General features: G+C 53.5%; 1 protein-coding gene across 3 annotated transcripts; it reads left to right on the top strand.

The window, feature by feature from the left end:
• Window positions 1–3,466: 3,466 nt before the first annotated feature.
• On the top strand, window positions 3,467–19,034 carry CSF3R (colony stimulating factor 3 receptor). Of its 3 annotated transcripts, XM_082686894.1 has the most exons (18): window positions 3,522–3,805; window positions 4,977–5,031; window positions 6,157–6,291; window positions 6,836–6,919; window positions 8,793–9,089; window positions 10,415–10,538; window positions 10,694–10,881; window positions 11,901–12,070; window positions 12,179–12,332; window positions 12,423–12,502; window positions 12,910–13,117; window positions 14,075–14,263; window positions 14,634–14,735; window positions 15,326–15,472; window positions 15,598–15,738; window positions 15,975–16,068; window positions 16,312–16,393; window positions 16,822–19,034. In XM_082686894.1, exons 4-18 carry the CDS (start codon window positions 6,856–6,858, stop codon window positions 17,299–17,301), a joined length of 2,520 nt encoding a protein of 839 aa, XP_082543020.1. In that variant the 5' UTR covers window positions 3,522–3,805; window positions 4,977–5,031; window positions 6,157–6,291; window positions 6,836–6,855; the 3' UTR covers window positions 17,302–19,034. The 3 variants fall into 3 exon arrangements, with proteins under 3 accessions (XP_082543021.1, XP_082543019.1, XP_082543020.1); XM_082686895.1 differs by lacking the exon at window positions 6,157–6,291 and having other exon boundaries at window positions 3,467–3,805; window positions 16,315–16,393; XM_082686893.1 differs by lacking the exon at window positions 6,157–6,291 and having other exon boundaries at window positions 3,467–3,805.
• Window positions 19,035–19,539: the final 505 nt, after the last annotated feature.

Below are 19,539 nucleotides of genomic sequence, written 5' to 3'. Positions count from 1 at the left end.
ATTCCCGCCCCTTGGGGACAGGCAGCTCCTTGACCCACTCAGGAGCCCTACACACCGCAGACAATGACAGAAACCGAAACGATCCAACCCGCCGTAGGACTGCCAAGAGCGGGGTTCCTCCCCTGGGCTTCCTGACTGGGCTTTCCAGACCCCGGAGGTCACTCTGTCTGATGGAGGAGGGGGCTGGGGCAAGAGGGCTGGAGGAGGAAGTATCCACAAAGCAGACACTGGGTGTGATGGAGGAGATGACCACATCTGTCTCGTGCTTTTCAGCGCACGGGAGTAAACACTTATTGAGCACTTACTGTATACCTGACTCTGTTGCACATGCCTCACATGCATTGTTTCACCAATTTCTCTCAAAAACCCCATAAAGCAAATACTACCATCCCCACTTTAAAGATGACAAAACTGAGGCTCAGAGAGGTTAAACAACTTGCCCAGCATCACACAACTAGTAAGTGGCAAATCCAAGCAGTCCAACCCTTCAGCCCCGCTCTTCACCTCTCAACGCCTAATACAAAGTCTCTAAGGTCTCTCCCCTAAATAAAGTTCTTCCTTAAACCTAACTTTCATTTCAGCTGCCACAGTTTTGTTTCCTGGTGCAGGCCTTCAGTGGAGAACAGAACACAGATGAGATCAGTAAAACCTTGCTCTGAAATACTGAACTATGCAGTGGGGGGAAAGGAAAAGAATTGGACTGAACACCTACCACGCTGGGTATTAGACCTCCCAGAGTTCATTTAATCATCACAAAACCCCTGGGAGGAATTGCTTTCCCTGTGGCAGGTAAGGCAACAGACAGAGGCTTGGAGAGGGAGATTCTGCAGCCCAAGAGATCCTCTAGGTGGAGGCTGGAGGCAGAATGAGAATATGGTTTCTGCCCTCAAGGAGTTCACAGTCTAATGGAGGAGGTAGACAGCCAAGAACCCACTGCGGTTATCCAGGATCGCCGAGGAAAGAGGGCACCAGCCCAGAGAGATGCTCAGCACAGACTCAAGTCTGGGCGAGCTCAGGGGCAGGACTCAGCCAGCTGGCGGTGACAGGGGGTCAGCAAGAGCAAACACGCGGAGGTGTTCAGAGCCTGAGGCAGGCAGGGAGAGGTAAACCAACGCTGCTGGACCACAACCCAAAGAAATGTGTCTGGGGAAGCAGAGGCGGGTAAGGCAGGAGAAGGAGGTGGGACCAGCTGGCCGGGTACCTTGATTGTCCTGTGAAGGAATTAGGATGTGCCATAGGGCCTCTGAAGAATGGGGACCAACATGGTCAGCCATCCCTGCATGTAGGAAAGCTCACTCTGCCAGGAGCTGGCAGAGGGAGAGGACCCAGAGCAGGGAGTCCACGGGAGCCCCAGGGAGGGTTGGGGAGACCCGACAAAGGCGGGGAGAGATGAATTTCAGAATTGTGGACAAGACAAAGAGTTCCACAAAGGCAGGAATGAAAACTGCTTTGGGTCACCATTACATCCCGGCATCTGCTCTGGGAATACGTTTTTCTGAATAATGAACCAAAGGCCCATTCTCCTTCATTAGGGATTGGCTGGAGATGGGAGTGTGGAGAAGGGGGGGGGGTGAGGAAGGACTCCTGGGTCCCTTCTTTGGGTGACTTGAGGAAGTGGGGATGGTGATATACTTTACCAAGATGAGGCCCACAAGGACTGAGGACAGGTCTGGCGAGGTGCAGAGAAGATTCATCCATTCAGTCATTCATTCTCCACTTTACTCATTCATCCAGTGTGCACTGAGGGCTCACTAGGTGACAGGCAGTGTTGTAGGCAGTGGAGAGAAAGCTTTGACCAAAAACAGACTTAAACCCTCGCCCTCATGGAACTTCCATTCTAGTGGGAGGTGGGGGGTGGGGAAAGCCAATGACAGATGGTGAAAAGGGATATGGGAAAAAAGAGGGCTACGGAGTAGGGGGTGCAATTTTTTTTAAAGGGTAATCAAAGAAAGACTCAATGAGAAGTTGATATTTGAGCAAAGATCTGAAGAAGGAGAGAGAGTGGACCCATGTCATTATTGGGGGGGGGGGGTGGAATCCAGGCAAGAGAAACAGCAAGTGCAAAGGCCCTGAGGCAGGAGGGAGCCTAGCAAATTTAAGAAACAAGAAGAAAAACAGCATAGCTGAAGCAGAGCAGCAAGGGAGAGAAGAATAGGAGAGTGCCCCCCCCATGTTGAGTGGGACCTTGTAGATCATCAAAAGGACCTTGAACTTGACTCTGAGTGAGATGAGAACCACTGGGGGCTTGGGACAGAGGATGACATGAAGTGACTTGACAGGAACTGACTTTTTTTTGGTCAGTATCATACCAGTACTGAAGGTACAATAGACAAATTGGTGGGGGACAGGATAAATGGAAGTAGGAGACTATTGCAACAATCTAAGTAAGAGGTTAGGGTTGTTTAATCCTGACTAGTATTGGTTTAAGTGGTAGTTATATTTTCCAACTTTGTATCATGAAAATATTGAAACATAGAGGCAAGGTGAACTGTAACAGGAACAACTGTCTCCCCAAAACTCTGCTTATATTTTGAAAGAAGAGTTGACAGGATTTGCTGAGCAGGCGGGGTCCCTATAGGACATCTTGGGGAGGTTGCCACAGACAGGTGGGTATTTCCTTTTGGACCCTCCCCTGCAGCCCACGTCTGCCCCTCACATAAGACTCAGAAGCCTTTTTTCCAAAAAGGATCATACGTTATGGACGCTCTGCTGGTTAGTTGGTACCTAACCTTACTGGGTCATAAATCCAATGAACTATGAACAGTCTGAACCCTCTTCAGAAAAATGCACAGAAAATTATTTATAAGCAGTTCTGAAGGGCACCTGGGTGGTTCAATTGGTTAAGCACCTGCCTTCGGCTCTGGTCCTGATCCAGGAGTCCTGGGATCAAGCCCCATGTCAGGTTCCCTGCTCAGAGGGGAGGCTGCTTCTCCCTCTGCCTCTGCCACTCCCCCTGCCTGTGCTTGCTCTCGCTCTCACTCTCTCTATCAAATAAATAAATTTTTCAATAAGTCTTTATAACCAGTTCCAGGGAAATCATGGATACAAACAATGAAAGACACAAAATTTAGCCTGCTACACCCAATCCAAAAATATTCAGGGTAGCAGAATCATCGTGAGTAAACCAATTTCAAGGTCACATATGAAGACCCTGAGCCTTCCCTGAGGTCTTCCCCCCGTCTTGTTTCCAGAGTCCCCATTTCCCCATTGCCAGTCAATGGTGGAAAATAGGCAGTCAAGAAGGCCACAGGGAGTCAGATCCAAAATTTCCCATAACCTGGAGGCTGTCTCTTGAGTACTGTGAGGATTAGGGCCCCAAGGCTAAGCCAAAAAAGAGGCTTAGAGCAGAGTGACCCTTCAAGCCAAGGTCTGTCTCCCACTGATGCTCCCTCAGGGTTAGGGGTGCAGGAATGGCACCCAGGCGGCTTGACGGCTGGGCCCCGGCCAGCCCCAAAGCTTTGAGGTCAGGAAATCCGGAGGCAGGGGAGAGGGACGCGGTTGCCACACTCCCCGGCCCCTTTGAGACCCCCGAGGCAGGAAGGCTGCCTGGCCTCACCGGCTTCCCTCCCAGGCTCCTTCCTGGGAGGAAGGGGCTGCCCTGTGCTTCAGTGACTGTCTGACAGCACAAGGGAGGGAAGGAGGCTGGGCAGGTGTTGCAATCGGCAGCCCCTGGGCCTGTCAGAGACTGAGCCATTAACGACAGGGCTGGGGAGAGGAGCCGGACTGCGGCTGTTTTCAGGAACTTGCCCTCCAGAGGAGCGCGGAGACCAAGGAGGCCAGGCGGGTTCCCGCTGCAGGCTCCAGCGTGAGTAGGGGAATCCGCTGGGAGGGCTGTACCTTGGGCAGGAAAGGACCCTTGAGTCCTGGGTCCTCTCCCCCCACCTCGGCCAAGTGCCCATGCACAGGCCTGGGACCAGGGCTCCTGCCTTTAGCATTGGTCCTTGGGAACCAGGAGCCCCCGGGCACGGAGTCTCTTTTGCCAGGGCTGCCCCCACTTTTTGGGGGGGAGGGCATTGGGGAAGTCACGAACCTCTGAATACCTCTCTGGGAACACAGAGCTGGGCTCAGGGAAGGGCGTGATCACCATCCTTCTCCACATTCCTGTCTCAGACCCTATGTCTCAGCCTGTCCCTCTCTGTCCCCTGTTTCTGTCTTGCCTCCCCAGCCCCTACCTGGACTATCTGGGCTCTGGATCTCCGTCTGTCCGTGTGTCTCGAAGTCTTTCTGTGCCTTTCTCTGTCTCTCACATTTCCCTCTCTCAAATCTTAAACTCGCTCGGGGACCTTTTGCTTCTTGGCCTTGAGCACCTGGGTCTCTGGGTCAGCGTCCTTGTCCTCCCGGGGCCCTGTCTCTCTGCACCTGTCCTGCCCAGGCCTCACTGCCTGCATGCCTGTTTCACATTCTTACACCTTCTGCAGCTCTGCCTCCCTCCTTCTCAGCAAGGGCCTCTCCCTCGGTTCAGTCCCAGCCCCCTCCTCCCACTGGAAGAATCTCCCTTAAGGAGAGGAGATACAACAGGGCGGAGAGGGTGCGAGCTGGGGCAGGGGGAGCAGGGGAAAAGGCCAGAGTGCAGGGAAAGGAGAGGAGGGCAGGAAGAGGTGGGTGATGGCAGTGCCTCAAGGAGGCAGCGGGTTCCGCTGGGACTGATCAGAGAGGACTGAAGCCGAAGCGAAGGGGAGACTGAGGGCCCCTCAGGGAGGGGAGGCTGCAAGTAGGGGACCCAGAAACGGGGCTTTGAAGCCATGCTGCGTGACACGGATGAAAGCCAGGTGGCAGTCCTAGGAGGCTGTGACCACACGGCCTGCGGCCTGCGAGGGGGAGAAGAGGCCCCATGCTGGATTCCACCACACGGTGTCCCACTTCATGTCGCGTGAAAACAAATTACGGTCACTGAGTGCGCTTTCTTCCCAGCCCATCTCGGTGCCTCCTCACTACAATCCTGAGAAGTGCGTGCTAATGTTCCCCCTCATTCACAGATGGGGAAACCAAGGTTCAGAAAGGTGAAGTAACTTCTCCACAGTCACGAAGCCGGTAAGTCCCAGAGCTGGGCTCCCACTTTCTCCACGTACTGACCCCCAGAGAGTGAGACCATGCTCCAACAGATCCCCGATCACACTCAATGGGGGTGGAGGGCACCCCGGGCTGCTGCAGGGGACCAGGGACCAAAGCCAACATGCCAACACTCGGCAGCCCAGGGGAGGAGACCAGGACCTCTGAGAGTGAGGTTTGGTTGCCCATTCTGGACAGGAGCCAGAGGAGAGAGAGGGATGAAGTAGTACCTTGCTGGGCACACACTAGGCGTGATGCTGACCCCTGCAAGGGTAGCAGAGCTGCAACATGATCAAAAGCACAAAGAAATGGAAACCAGCATCCCAAAGACTAGGCCTACAAGGCTAAATCTTCCCCCCACAAGTGTGCATGGGGGATAATCAAACTGCCATGCTCTGGTAAGAAAGTTGCCAACCACTGATTGGTAGACAGGGATGCTCTGAACAGTTGTGTGGGTTTCTCACTGCATAAAGCTGCCCAGCTGAGGACCAAGTAGAAGCTGAAATCCAGCCTATTCTTCAGTTGCCAGGTCTTAGTGTGAGGCTACATCTGTCTAGAGGTAGTGGTACTTTTTTCCTGATTTGCAAAAAAAAGTGACTTATGGGCTAGCTGTCCTCTGGCATCTTGATATGGAAATGTATTTGAATAGCTCGGGGGTTGGGGTAAGGCCCCTGTGAGAAGGAACAGCCTTGGGTATCCTGGGCAGCTTCTACTCACACTCCTGTCTGAGAGGGGCAGAGAAAGGGGGAATTTCCCATCTCTGAGCACAGGGGATCTGCTGGGACACCACCTACACGAATGCATTCCTGGATATACACGCAGGCTAGTCAGTGATTTCCACTGACCTGCTGCCAAGAGTGCCACCTGGTGCTGGGGAAGCAGGTCCCTGGTCCCAAGACCCCTAAGGGAGCAGGATGGAGGTCAGGCTAGAAGCCCACCCCAGTGGTAGAATACCTTTTGCATAGCTTCTGGAATACCTGGCCCCAGAAAACCTCCAGAGGTCTGTGCCCAGAACTGGGCATGTGTTGGACCCCTTGTATCATCCATGGAGGCCAGCTTCCCACAGGTGTAAACTGACAGCCCCTTGCCTCGGCTAATCCATGCCAGGGAGCGTCTCTGACCCTTCTGGCATGGCTCATCCAAGAGAACCTGCCTCGTACTCATGCGTGTGTAACCTGGATGGGCCAGAAAGTGAATAGCCCAAAGAACATCCTCTGACCGATGAGAGATGGAAGTCAGTAGGTAAATGTTCCCATCCTCTCTCCTGTTCAAGGGATACATTGTCTCTTGAGTGGATGGTCCTGAGGCATAGCCTACACAGCTCCTTGGAAGGTCCCAGTAGGATGGAGCCCCCCTCACCCGTAGAGATGACCCCAATTCCATGACGCACCTTTGTGTTGGCTTTCCCTCCTTACCTGTTTCGTTCTCCCCAACCCCTCCGTCTGTTCCTGGGGTCTCTCCAAAATAAACTACCTGCATGCAAGCCTGGCCAAGATAAAAGGGAAAGGACATGATGCTCCTGTCCCTGTTTTCTCCTGGAAGGCAAATATAATAACAGCAGTGGCTGTCACTTACAAAGTCATTGCCTATGTGCCTTGCATCATTGTGTGTCTTCTTCCCAAAGTCCTATGCAATATAGGCTGTTGTTAATTCCATTTTGCGGACAAAGAAACTGAGGCTCAGAGAGGTCAAATCCCCTGGCCAAAGCCACACTGTGGCAGAGCAAGGGTTAAGCTCAGCTCTGACTCCAGAGCCCATGACCTTCCCCTTCCCCCTCTGCCTCCAGGTGAACACCAAACTGGCGCTATGGCAGGGCTAGGAACCTGGAGCCTGACCGTGGCTGCCCTGATTGTCCCGCTGCTCCCCAGAAGTGAGTATGGCCGGGGATCGGGTGCAATGAGGAGAGGAGAGTCACGGGAGAGAGGTACAGCGGGTAGAAGAGGGATTCATTGGCCTGCACCGGCCACACTGCTCCTGGGGTTCCCAGACAATCAAGGCTGGGCCAAGAATGTGGGGTAGCCAGGCCTCCACCCATGAACCTCTAGAGGCAAACCTCCACCCATGCGGAATGGCAAGAAACTCTGAGCTGGTCAGCCTGGAAAAGGCCAGGGGACCCAGGTCTTGTCCACAAATCTCTGCCAAGCTTGTCAGAAGGAAACTCTGGGTCCTCTCCAGCCTTCAAGGGCAGCAAAGGAATAGGAGTGGAAGCCACAAGGAGACTTATTCCCAGAATAAGGAAACCCAGGCAGAGCTCTCTAAACTAGGGAAACTGTCTTGAGAGGTGGAGAGCTTCCCATCTGTGGGGGTATGCAAGCTGAGGCCAGGACTGACAGGGATGGTGCATAGCAAAGGTCAGCAAACATTGTCTGATAGTCATATTTAGGCTTTGCTGGCCGCATATAGTGTCTGCTGCATGTTCTTATCTGTTTTCTGCTTTGTTTTTACCCTTTAAAATGGAAGAAAAGTGGAAATTTTAAAATTGGGAAATGGAAAATGGAAAACCCATTTTTAATGGATTTAAAAATGGAAAACCCATTCTTAGTGGTCAGACCGTACAAAACCGGGACCATCCTAGCCCTGCTAAAGAGGATGCAATGTTAGGTGGAGTTCTGGAGTAAACAGTTTTGCAAGATTCCTTCCAGTCTGAAATTCTGAGTTGGTGAAGCGATAGGAGCTCCATGCTGAAAGTCATGAACTTGCTCTGTAATCCTGGGCAAATTCCTAGGACCTCAGCATCCTCCTCAGCAAAACAGACCCCAGAACACATGACAGAGGAAAGAAGGCACGGTGGACAAAGTACAGCGGATCTTTATTTGTTTATACAATAAATATTCACCAAGGGCCTACTCTGTGCTAAGCTCTGGGAATACAGTAATAAGACCAACAGCCAAGGTCTCTGGCCTCACAGAACCTCTAGTCTAACTGGGGAGACAGGCAAGCAATGAATCACATGACTCCATAATTATGAAGGAGAATAAGAGCTTTGGGAAAGTTCAGGGCACTTGACCTGGTCTGGTTGATCCGGGTCTGGTCTGGTTCCCCCAAGATGCTCAATGTTAATCAGGTGAGCAACATGGGTGGAAACTATTTTTCATCCCCATTGTACAGATGAGAAAAATCAAGGCATGGAAACCCTCAGTAACCTGCCAGGGTCATGTAATTAATAAGCAATACAGCCAGGCTCTAAACCCAGCCGTGCTCTTACCCAACACACCACTGAAGTGTTGGAGGGCTGTGGTCCAGATGGGGTAACACAATCAAGATTTGAATTCTGAGAGCTGTGGCCGTGGGGTTCTTATCATTCCAACCAATGCTTTCACCACCTCTGGGGAGGGTGCCGCAGAGGGGCCTGGTGTCTGCTTGGCGGTGTGCTAGTGCTGGCTTATGAGACCTAAGTGTACACATTTCCTCCCCAAGTTCACGTTCAGTGAGGTCGCACTGGTAGCTTGAAAAGCAATCTTGGTGGGAATATTTACACCAGAGAAAGAAGCTCAGACTACCAATCAGTATCTGGTTTTCTCAAAGAGCCAGCTGATAGGCCCTGATGGACACATCCCTAGCTCTCTCTCACCCCGGGAAGCCCCTCTCCATCCCCACAGCCATTCACCCCATTCCAGCCCCTGTATCTCAGGGCGTGAGGCAAGGAGGTAAGGACCTTGAGTCTAGGAATACAAAGGCCTAGGTTTATAACTCAGCTCCTCATGGCAGAGGAGTGACTCATGGCCCATTCTCCCCTCCCCCAGGCCTGGAGGAATGTGGGCGCATCAGCCTCCCCACCCCCACTGTCCACCTGGGGGATCCCATCACAGCCTCCTGCGTCATCAGCCCAAACTGCAGCCACCTGGACCCCGAGTCACAGATTCTGTGGAAACTGGGAACAGAGCTTCAACCTGGAAAGAGGCAGCGACGTCTGGCAGATGGAAGGCAGGAATCCACCATCACCGTGCCCCGCCTCAGCAGTCCCCGGGTCCTTCTCTCCTGCTGCGTGCGCTGGGGCACCAGCCTACAGATCCTGGACCAGGCTGAGGTGCAGGCAGGCTGTAAGTGCCCGTGGCCACCCACCCGCCCGGCCCCCGTGCCTTCCTGCCATGGCTCAGGAGAGCCATTATCATTCACTGAGATCTTGTTCAATAAACACGATATGGGCATGGCATTGGGTAATCTTCTCAACCCGGCGATAGTGCTGTTTAGCCCCATTTTGTAGATGACGAAACTGAGGCTCAGGGAGTATATGTGATTTGGTGAAGGTCACAAACTAAGGATAGAGCTGAGATTTCTATCAGGCAGTACGGCTCCAAAGTCAGAGGGCACCACTACTCCGAGTGGCTGGCAAGTAAGCCCAGACACTCAGCCACTGGACAGTGTGCCCAGAGAGGACACCTGACCAGCTCAGCCTGCTCCTAGTTTCTCCCCATGGCAGTCTCAGCCTCCTACTCAAACCGAGAAGTGAGGACTTTCTGCCAAGCCAATGCATAAGAAAACCACTAAGACCAGTTCTTTTTCTTTTTTTTTTAAGATTTTATTTATTTATTTGACAGACAGCGAGAGAGGGAACACAAGCAGGGGGAGTGGGAGATGGAGAAGCAGGCTTCCCGCCCAGCAAGGAGCCCAATGCGGGGCTCAATCCTGAGATCATGACCTGAGCCAAGGGCAGACGCCTAATGAGTAAGCCACGCAGCCAATCTGACCAGTTTCTTTCCTAAGAGTCACTCATAGTATGGGCACCTGGGTGGCTCAGTCAGTTAAGCATCTGCCTTTGGCTCAGGTTATGATCTCAGAGTCCTGGGATCAAGTCCCATATCTGGCTCCCTACTCAGTGGGAGTCTGCTTTTCCTCTGCCTCCTGCTCTCTCTCTGACCAATAAATACATAAAATCTTAAAATATATATATATATATATATATATATATATATATATATATATATAAATCACTAATAGTAGAGCTAACACTTACATAGCACCTACCATATGCCAGGCATGGCCTAGAGCACTGTGTAAATAGTCATTCAGTCCCCAAAACCCCAAGGGGTATGCATATTACCATCACTCCCATTTCACAGATGAAGAAACTGAGGCACAGGACAGTTAAGTGACTTCCAGATCGCAACAGCTAACAAATGGCAAAACCAGGATGAAAAGCCAGGTCTGCACCATCCCTGTCCAAGGGGGCAGAGCCAAGGAGGTGGGAGGCTCTGTGGCACCTGCCCCTGTCCGGGCCTGCATTTCACTTTCCCCAGGGCTGCCCCTCCTGGGTCACTTGATAGGGAGATGAGCAACAAGACAAGGTGACTCCAGAGGGAACAAACCAGAGCAAGGAAACAAAGCTGACTGGTTCCAATCGCAGCTTTCCCCACCCTATGTGCAGACCCTCCCGCCGTTCCCCATGACCTGTCCTGCCTCATGAACCTCACAACCAACAGCCTCATCTGTCAGTGGGAGCCAGGACCGGACACCCACCTGTCCACCCACTTCACCCTCAAGAGCTTCAAGTAAGTAAGGGTCTCAATGCTAGGTCCCTTCTTCTGGGTCCTAGGGTGGGGCATGGGAGGGACTGTGGGATGGGGGAGCCAGAAGCAAACACAGAAGGGAGCAGGGAGCCTCGCTTCCTTTTTCTGCTAGACACCCAAGCCTGGCCTCTTGGCAGGAGCCGGGGAAACTGTCAGACACAAGAGGACTCTATCCTCAACTGTTTGCCTAACGATGGGCAGAACCACTGCTCCATCCCACGAAGAGACCTCCTGTTGTACCAGAACATGGGCATCTGGGTGGAGGCCAAGAACGCCTTAGGGACCAGCAAGTCCCCACAGCTGTGCCTCGTTCCCATGGATGTCGGTAGGTGACGCTGGGTCTGGTGGAGGGGAGAGGCCCCCACGATGAGCCAACCCAGAGGGGCACCTGGGTGGCTCAGTGGTTGAGCCTCTGCCTTCGGCTCGGGTCGTGATCTCAGGGTCCTGGGATAGAGCCCCAAGTCGGGCTCTCTGCTCGGCGGGGAGCCTGCTTCCCCCTCTCTCTCTCTGCCTGCCTCTCTGACTACTTGTGATCTCTGTAAAATAAATGGATAAAATCTTTTAAAAAGTAAATAAATAAATAACGATGAGCCAACCCAGAGAGGCACAGAGAGGAAATTACAGACCCAGACACAGACCAGGAGACACTGGGAGACCTAGAGATAGAGGCAGGCAAGAGACAGGGACAAAATGGAATGCAGGTGGGGATGGAGCTATGGAGACGCAGAAGGACAGAGGCAAGGAGACACGTTCTATAATTCTTTCAGCAAGTTTCTTGAGTTGCCCACAGATTACTAGGCATTGCTCTTGGTGCTGGAGATAGGGCACTGAATGAAATATTGAAGCTCCTGCCCTTGGAACATGACATTTTAGGGGGCAAACTAAATAAAATGGAATGTCAGGCAACAAGGGTGACAGGGAAAGGGGTAGGGAAAGCTGGGGGTGGGGGACAACCGCCCTCCCAGGTAGATAGCCAGGGGCGGCCTCACTGAGAAGGTGACATCTGAGAAGATCCTTGAAGGAAATGAGAGAGCAGGCCCCTGGATGTCTGAAGGGGAAGATCTGCAGGCGGAGGGAACAAGTACAAAGGCCCTGGGGCAAGAGGATGAAACAGAGACCTAGGGGGAGACAGACACATATACACACTCAGACCTGCAGAAATTGTGATGGCATGGAGATGAAGAGACTCAGAGAGACAGAGAAAAGAGAGACAGACTGACAGAGACCCCAGGGATGGAGATCCAGAGCCAAAAATGGAATAACAGGCCAAGAGAAAAGCAGGAGTACAGGAGACCCCTACAGGATGGGACAGGGAATGTTTCTGACCATCCCCTCTCCTTGCAGTTAAGTTGGAACCCCCGACACTGTGGGCCCTGGCCCCCAGCCCTGAGGTGGCCCCACCCCAGCCAGGCTGCCTGCTGTTACGCTGGGAGCCATGGAAGCCGAGCCTGTACATAGAACAGAAATGTGAGCTGCGCCATCAGCCACAGCTTGGAGAAGACAGCTGGGTCCTGGTGAGGTGAAGGGCAGCCTGGAGGGCCTGGGGCTGGCTGAGGGGAGGGCGGCTGAGCTGGCCCTGAAGGACACAGGATCCAGGCTCAGAGCCATGGCCACCCCACCAGGTGGGCCCCCTGCTCTCCCAGACCCTCCAGTATGAGCTCTGCGGGCTCCTCCCATCCACAGCCTACGTCCTGCAGATGCGTTGTACCCGCTGGCCCCTGCCTGGCCAATGGAGCGACTGGAGCCCTAGCCTGACGCTGACCACTGCGCAACGGGGTAAGCAGTGGGTGGAGAGGAGCCAGGGGCAGGTATCAGGGCCAAGTCCAGCCCCGAGGGCCCTCCCTGACCCTCCGGCTCTTTCCACAGTCCCCATCGTCAGACTGGACACATGGTGGCGGCAGAGGTCATTGGACCCCAGGACGGTGGCCGTGCAGCTGTTCTGGAAGGTGACCCATCCTGACATCCCTCCACCCCTGAGACTCCTTCCAACCCAGACACATCCCTGTGAGCTGGGGCCCTGGACTCCAACCTGTCCAGGAGCCTTGGATGCATTTGTATGTGATTTGTGTGTGCCTAGGAAGCTGGGTAGTGCCCTTCTGGAGAGACTAGAATGCAGGACTCACCTGTGGCAAAGGGTTGGTTCAGGGAATAGTTCAGTGTCAACGTGCTTCTTCCTTTTCTCCTTCCAAGGGCCTGGCACAGGGTGAACAGGGGTAGAAGGAAGGGAGGGAAGAAGGTTGACTCCCAGCCTGTGGGGCTCAGTTCCTAAGACCCACCCACCCCATCTAGAAGCCTCCCCCCAACTCAAGATGAGCTGTGCAACCCCCTTATCTTCTTCCTGTGCCCACTGCAGCCAATGCCCTTGGACAAATACAGTGGGCAGATCCAAGGCTACCTGGTCAGAGCTCCGAACCAGACTGAGGCAGTCCCCCCACTCTGCAACACCACGGAGCTAAGCTGCACCTTCCACTTGCCCTCGGAAGCCCAGGCAGTGGTCCTTGTGGCCTATAACACAGCCGGGACCTCCCACCCCAGCCCAGTGGTCTTCCTGGAGAGCACAGGTAAGGGGGCTGGCAGCTGGTAGAGCATGGTGGTTAAGCATGTCAATTCGGAAGCCAGACTGCCTGGGTTCACATCTAGTCCTGTCACTAGATAGCAGCGTGACCGGGGCAAGGGATCCCAGCTCCCTGGCCTCTGTTTACTCACCTCGCAAAGGGGGACAATAGAGTGTCGACCTTAAAGCGTCGTTACAAGGCTACAGGCGTTCAGACGTGTGCCTGACACCAAGTTACTGTTCAGTGTGTGTTCGCCACTCTTATCATCACGAGCCAGAACCAAGCTGGGCTGCTGGTGGTTACACACTCGCACGCACGCACCACACACACATTCACTCCACACTCACACACGCGGATGCTTACAGACTCACACTCCCGTGTGCACACACACAGAGCCCATGCTGCCAAGGAAGATGGGAAGAAAGCCCTACACTTTTCCAGCTGGAACACGGTCCCTGAGTTAATTGCTCATTCTCAAGGGTCAGCCAACACCACCATCCCCAGGATCCCCTGCACATGGGTCCTCACCGGGTGAGACTGGCGATAACAAGAGGGACTATTCGATCTCATTAGCTGTGTGACCTTAGACAAGTTCCTGAACCTGTCTCAACTGTCTCCTTGATCAAATGGGGCCAGGGCGGCAGCTCCCTCACAGGACTCTCGGGGACTCAGGAAATTAACATGGATCAAAGACCCTAGCGACATATACTGTGAACTACACAGTGTTACCCTTGATCACGGTCAGGCCCTCCTCTGCACGGGGCACTGTGCTAGGCTCATCCTATGCAGCAGCTCATGGGATCTGCACAGAGCCCTTACAGATGAGCTAAGTGAGGTCCTGAGCTTGAGGGACCCTCGGTCAGCCAGTCTGTAAGTAACAAAGCCAGGACCAGAACCCAAGCTTCTGGCTCTGGGACCTGCATTTTTCGTGCTTTGTTCTCTCAACTCCTACTCTGTCTCCAGGCCCGCCCCTGGCCAGACTCCACATCGAGGCTCGAGATCCCCACAGCCTCTGGGTGGGCTGGGAGCAGCCCAGCCCTCGGCCTCGGGGTTATGTGATTGAGTGGGGCCTGGGTCCCCCCAGCCCCAGCGGCAGCAATAAGAGCTGGAAGATGGAGCATAACGGAAGCATTTCTGGGACGCTGCTGCAGGGTGAGGTGCAGGGGGAGGCGGGGCCGGGGGGGGCGCACCTGGGAAGCAGGGAGGCAGTGCTAGTCTGACAGTTAGCAAGGGGTGGCCTGAACCACCTGAGAAGCGGACTCCCCAGTCTTTCTAGACTCTTTCCTGTCATCTCTTATCCCCAGAATCAGGACCTTCTCCCAGTCTAACTGGACCCTCTCTTTTCACAGTCCTGACACCACCACCTTCCTAGCTTTCCCACTTTTCTGCTCTCTCCCCATCAGATGATCTGAAGAAGAGGTAGAAGAGGAATGCTCTGCAGCAGGAGGCCTGGGTTGTCCCCAGCTGAAGCTCTGAGGTTAGCTTCCCTCACCAGGGGGCCTGCCCCATCTTCTCTCTACAGAGAACATCAGGCCCTTTCAGCTCTACGAGATCACTGTGACCGCTCTCTACCAGGACACCGTGGGACCCTCCCAGCACATCTACGCCTACTCCCAAGAGATGGGTACGTCGGCCACCTGGTCCCTCCCAGAATCCTCTCCTCTCAGTGCCTGTCTGGGTCCCAGCAATCAGGACAACGAGGGACCATTTCCTTCCTCCCCCACCTCTGGCCCAGAAGAGGCTCTTTTCCAATCCCAAGATGACCCCTGTCTTACACTGGACACCTGCAACGGGACAGAAGTCAGGTGGTGGGGCGACAGAAATTAGGGAGTGGGTTCAGCAGAATTTGGGAAGCAAGTCTGGCAAAAATCGACCCATTGCCCTGATAGAAATCAAGCGTCCTGTGTGGCAGAAGTTAGACAGAGGGCCTGGAATAAAGTCAGAGAGCGAGCGGTAGAAATCAGAGAGGGAGCCCAGCAAAATCAAGCTTGGCAGAAAGCAGTTGGCAAGGCTTTGGAGTCAAAGAGAACCAAGTTCAAATATGGAACCAGCCACTTATTAGCGGTGGATGGAATTCAGTCAAAGGTCCTGGCAACATGAGGCTTAAGGCACAGTGTGTCTCAGTTCTGGGGTCTGGGGAGCCCCAAGATGTCCCGCTGGGCTCTCCACTCTGCCCTGCTTCCCGTCAGCCCCTGCACCTCTCTCTTCCGGCAGCCCCCTCCCGCGCCCCAGAGCTGCATCTAAAGCACATTGGCAAGACCTGGGCCCAGCTGGAGTGGGCGCCCCAGGTCCCCGAGCTGGGGAAGAGCCCCCTTACCCACTACACCATCTTCTGGACCAATGCTCAAGACCAGTCCTTCTGTGAGTCTATCCTTAGCACCCCACAGCCCCAGGAGGCCTGGGGGGCGGGCGGGGAGGTGCACTCGGCAGCCTTGGAGGGAGTCTCAGCATCTGGGCCCAGGCTGACCATTCTCTTCTACTCCCAGCCACTGTCCTGAATGCCTCCTCCCATGGCTTGGTCCTCCACGGCTTGGAGCCTGCCAGCTTGTACCATGTCCACCTCATGGCTACCAACAAGGCCGGGGCCGCCAACAGTACAAGCCTTACCCTGATGACGTTGGCCCTAGGTAAGGGGAGAAGAGGGCCCGCTAGACAAGGCTATTGGGAAGGTTCCTCATCCAATAGAGCTTTCATTTTGAGAACCTGCCTGGATCCACTCATCTGAGGGAAGAGACCCAGCCCTGCCCAGGAGGCTCAGACTGAGGGAAGAGGCCCAATCCTGCCTTCAGAGCTCAGTCAGAGGGAAGAGGCCCAGCCTTACTCACATGCACTCTAACCACCTCTGGCTTTCCCCTCACCCCAGAGGAATCTGAGCTGCATGTCCTCCTGGGCCTGTTTGGCTTCCTCCTCTTGTTCATCTGCCTCTGTGGGGCCACCCGGTTCTGCTGCAGACCCAGGTGAGTCCTTTCAAGAGACCTGACACCAAGCTACCCCTGCCCACAGGGAACTTCAGGCGGGAGTGGGCCAGTCCAAGCCCCTCTTCGAAGGCCTTCACAGGCCTCAGGGCCCATGTCTGGATTACACCCTGCACCAACTCTTCTCTGCCCAAGGGGCCTTAAGCTGCTGGGAAGGGGTTGGAAAAAAGAAGGGAAAGATGGGAGGGCATGCCTGACCCAGCCCTCACCTGCCCTCTTCTGCAGCAGGAAGAATCCCCTCTGGCCAAGTGTCCCAGACCCGGCCCACAGCAGCCTGGGCTCCTGGGTGCCGACCATCATGGTGGAGGTGAGAACCCCAGAAGGAGAGGGAAATGGGGTGTGTGTGGGGGGGGGGGTGCTGGTGTTGGTCCAGGCTCAAAGTGAAAAGATACTCCTCCGAGGGTGAGGACTCAGGACTTCCCATCCCTTCCCGGCAAGGTCCCCTCCCTCTGGAGGAAAGCAGATCTGAGTTAGGATCCCAGCTCCACCCATTACAAAGCCTGGGCCATGTCACTGTGAGATGAGATGTATGTCACCCAGAATCGCTGGGGACATTCACCAAGCTAAGTCTGAAGCACACAGCATGTGTCAGGAAAGTATGAGCAGTTCTACAAGTGTCATCCTTTGGGCTCCACAGAAGGAATAGTTCCACAGATGTCCCAGCAAAGGAAGGGGTGGCAGTTGGGATGAACACCTGAGATGATTCATGCCCTCACCCCACATCCTTGTGTCCAGGAGACCTTCCAGCTGCCCAGCCTTCGGGACCCCGGCATGACACCCATCACCAAGATCACGGTGCTAGAAGAAGAAGAGAAGAAGCCAGGGCCCAGGGAGTCCAATGACAGCTCAGGGACCTGTGGCCTCCCCACCCTGGTCCAGGCCTATGTGCTCCAAGGGGACCCAAGAACACCTTCCAACCAGCCCCGGCCCCCGTCTATCACCAGTGACCAGGTCCTTTACGGGAAGGTGCTGGGCAGCCCCACAGGCCCAGGTCCAGGGCATTACCTCCGCTGTGACTCTACTCAGCCCCTCTTAGGGAGCCTTAGTCCCAGCCCCAAGTTTTATGAGAACCTCTGGTTCCAGACCACCCCCCTGGATACCCCAGAGTCCCTCGTACCCAACCAGGAGGATGACTGTGTCTTTGGGCCACTGCTTGACTTCCCCCTCCTGCAAGGGCTCCAGGTCCATGGGGTAGAGGGGCTGGGGGGTGTCTAGCGTTCCCTGGGGCCCCCACCTGGGCCTGCCTCTTGAAAGGCCTGGGCCGTCCAGAGGAGAGGAGAGTGTCAGTAAGTCCATCATGAAAACAACCACATAGCTCCAGAAGGGCAGAAAGGCTACCAGGATCTCTCTATCTCTGGTCCTCAGCACTCTTCCTCTATCTCCCCAGACCCCACTGGGCCTCTCACTTTAGTGACCAGAGAATGTTTTGTCCAACCCTGCCCACTCACCTCTTGTGCTTATTTCCTATAATTTCAGTCTCTTAAACTGGTTCATGGTTTGGTTTGGTTTGATTCTGAGAAACTCTCGAGTGTGCCTGTGCCTCTGTCCCTTTTCTTTTAAGGGCCTAGCAGTGATGGGGGTACTTATCAGAAGTATCCATTTGTGTATTCCTTCCTTCGCTCATTCATTCCACCAGCACTTACCTAGCATGGAGGCCCTGTGCTGGAAGCAGGGACTCAAAAATGATTTGGTTCAGTCCACCCGCGAAGGGCTCCCATGCTAGTGGTAGAGACTTGAAGACATTAGGGCACAGTGGCCAGGGTTGAAGGGAGCCCCAAAAGGGCTGTGGGACATAGGGAATAGATCTCAGAAAAGACTAAGCCCTGTTGGAGTAGATATAATTAAAAAGAAAATCTGCGGAGGCGCCTGGCCGGCTCAGTGGATGGAGCGGGCTACTCTCAATCTCAGGGTTGTGAGCTCATGTCCCATGTTGGGTGTAGAGATTGCTTAAAAAATAAAATAATAAAAACCACAAAATCTCCTGCCAACCTACAAAACCACTCCATGAGGGTAGAAGAGGACAAAATCAGTTTTATTACTGAATGAGCGTTAAACCAGAATGTGATCTGCATCACCAGCAATCCTCTAAAGAGCTTGAAAAGACAGAAAGAAGTCTTACCCTTGTATATAGCCAAGTGGATACAGGTGTATGGCACCATCTGTCACACAGAGTTCATCCTAAATTCACCTGGTAAATGGGGTAGCCACCCATGTTTGCTAATTGCCTTTACCCCAGAGAAAACGAAATTTCTTGTATCTTTATGAGAAGAGGCAGGTTGGCAACTTGGAGCCCGGCAGAAACCGGGAGACAGAGGCACTGTCTTCCTTAATGATTGCATTTCAAGAAATGATGCCTAGGTCCCTGAGAAGAACATTCCTGCGCTGTAAAACTGGCAAGAGGCTTATTCAGTTTTTGGAAAGATGTACATGGTCTCAAAAGGATAGAGAAAGGGGGCGCCTGGGTGGCTCAGTGTGTTAAAGCCTCTGCTTTCAGCTCAGGTCATGATCCCAGGGTCCTGGGATCGAGCCCTGAATCAGGCTCTCTGCTCAGCAGGGAGCCTGCTTCCTCCTCTCTCTGCCTACTTGTGATCTCTCTCTGTCAAATAAATAAATAAAAGAGAAAGAATTCACAATTACAACTCTTCAAAAGTCAGTGCTTACAAAAAATGAGGGGGAGGAGAGCTTTTTCCTTTTTTGCACCAAGGGAGAATTAAAGTGTTATTTTTATTTCATTAAAAATTTATGTTTCCTGGGCACCTGGGTGGCTCAGTGGGTTAAGCCGCTGCCTTCAGCTCAGGTCATGATCTCGGGGTCCTGGGATCGAGTCCCGCATCGGGCTCTCTGCTCAGCAGGGAGCCTGCTTCCCCCTCTCTCTCTCTCTCTGCCTGCCTCTCCGACTACTTGTGATTTCTCTCTGTCAAATAAATAAATAAAATCTTAAAAAAAAATTTATGTTTCCTGCTTTTAATTTGTATTTGTCTTTACACCCCTCATTTCACAAATATTATCACATCAAATACTTATTGAATGCCTCCTATATTGCAAGCAGATCCCTTGCACACAACTGCCTCAGTTAATACTCCAGCAACCTAAAGAGTAAATACCGTTCCACTTTGGTGAATGAGTACACCATGGCCCACAAAGGTGGGGTGGTTTGCCCACAAGATCACAGTGAGTAAGCAGCTGCGCTTCAATCAGCCCAGTGCTGTTCCATTCCAAAATCAGCGACCTTCATCATGAGGCTTACAAGGCTGCCCCACAGGAGGCTGAATGAATCCCAGTACCTCTTGCGGGGCCTCATCCTGGAACGTGGTGGAAGAGGAGGCAGAAAGACTAGGTTGGGGAAGAAGACAGGCAGGCCCCGAGAAAACCTCCAAAAGAAACATAGAATGGGATTAAGGGCGGGTTGCATGTCCAAGGAAAAAACGGCATTTTAGAATTTATACATCGCCG

The sequence above is a fragment of the Mustela nivalis genome, assembly GCF_964662115.1.
Source record: "Mustela nivalis genome assembly, chromosome: 10".
In the NCBI taxonomy this organism is placed as follows: Eukaryota; Metazoa; Chordata; class Mammalia; order Carnivora; family Mustelidae; genus Mustela; species Mustela nivalis.
This window is presented reverse-complemented; position numbering and strand designations above follow the sequence as displayed.

Coding starts and splice junctions, on each gene's coding strand:
- CSF3R (XM_082686893.1), top strand. CDS start 6,856: ATGGCAGGGCTAGGAACCTGGAGCCTGACCGTGGCTGCCCTGATTGTC. Junction 12,333..12,422: donor GCTGACCACTGCGCAACGGG/GTAAGCAGTGGG, acceptor CTCTTTCCACAG/TCCCCATCGTCAGACTGGAC. Junction 15,739..15,974: donor CCTGATGACGTTGGCCCTAG/GTAAGGGGAGAA, acceptor CCCTCACCCCAG/AGGAATCTGAGCTGCATGTC.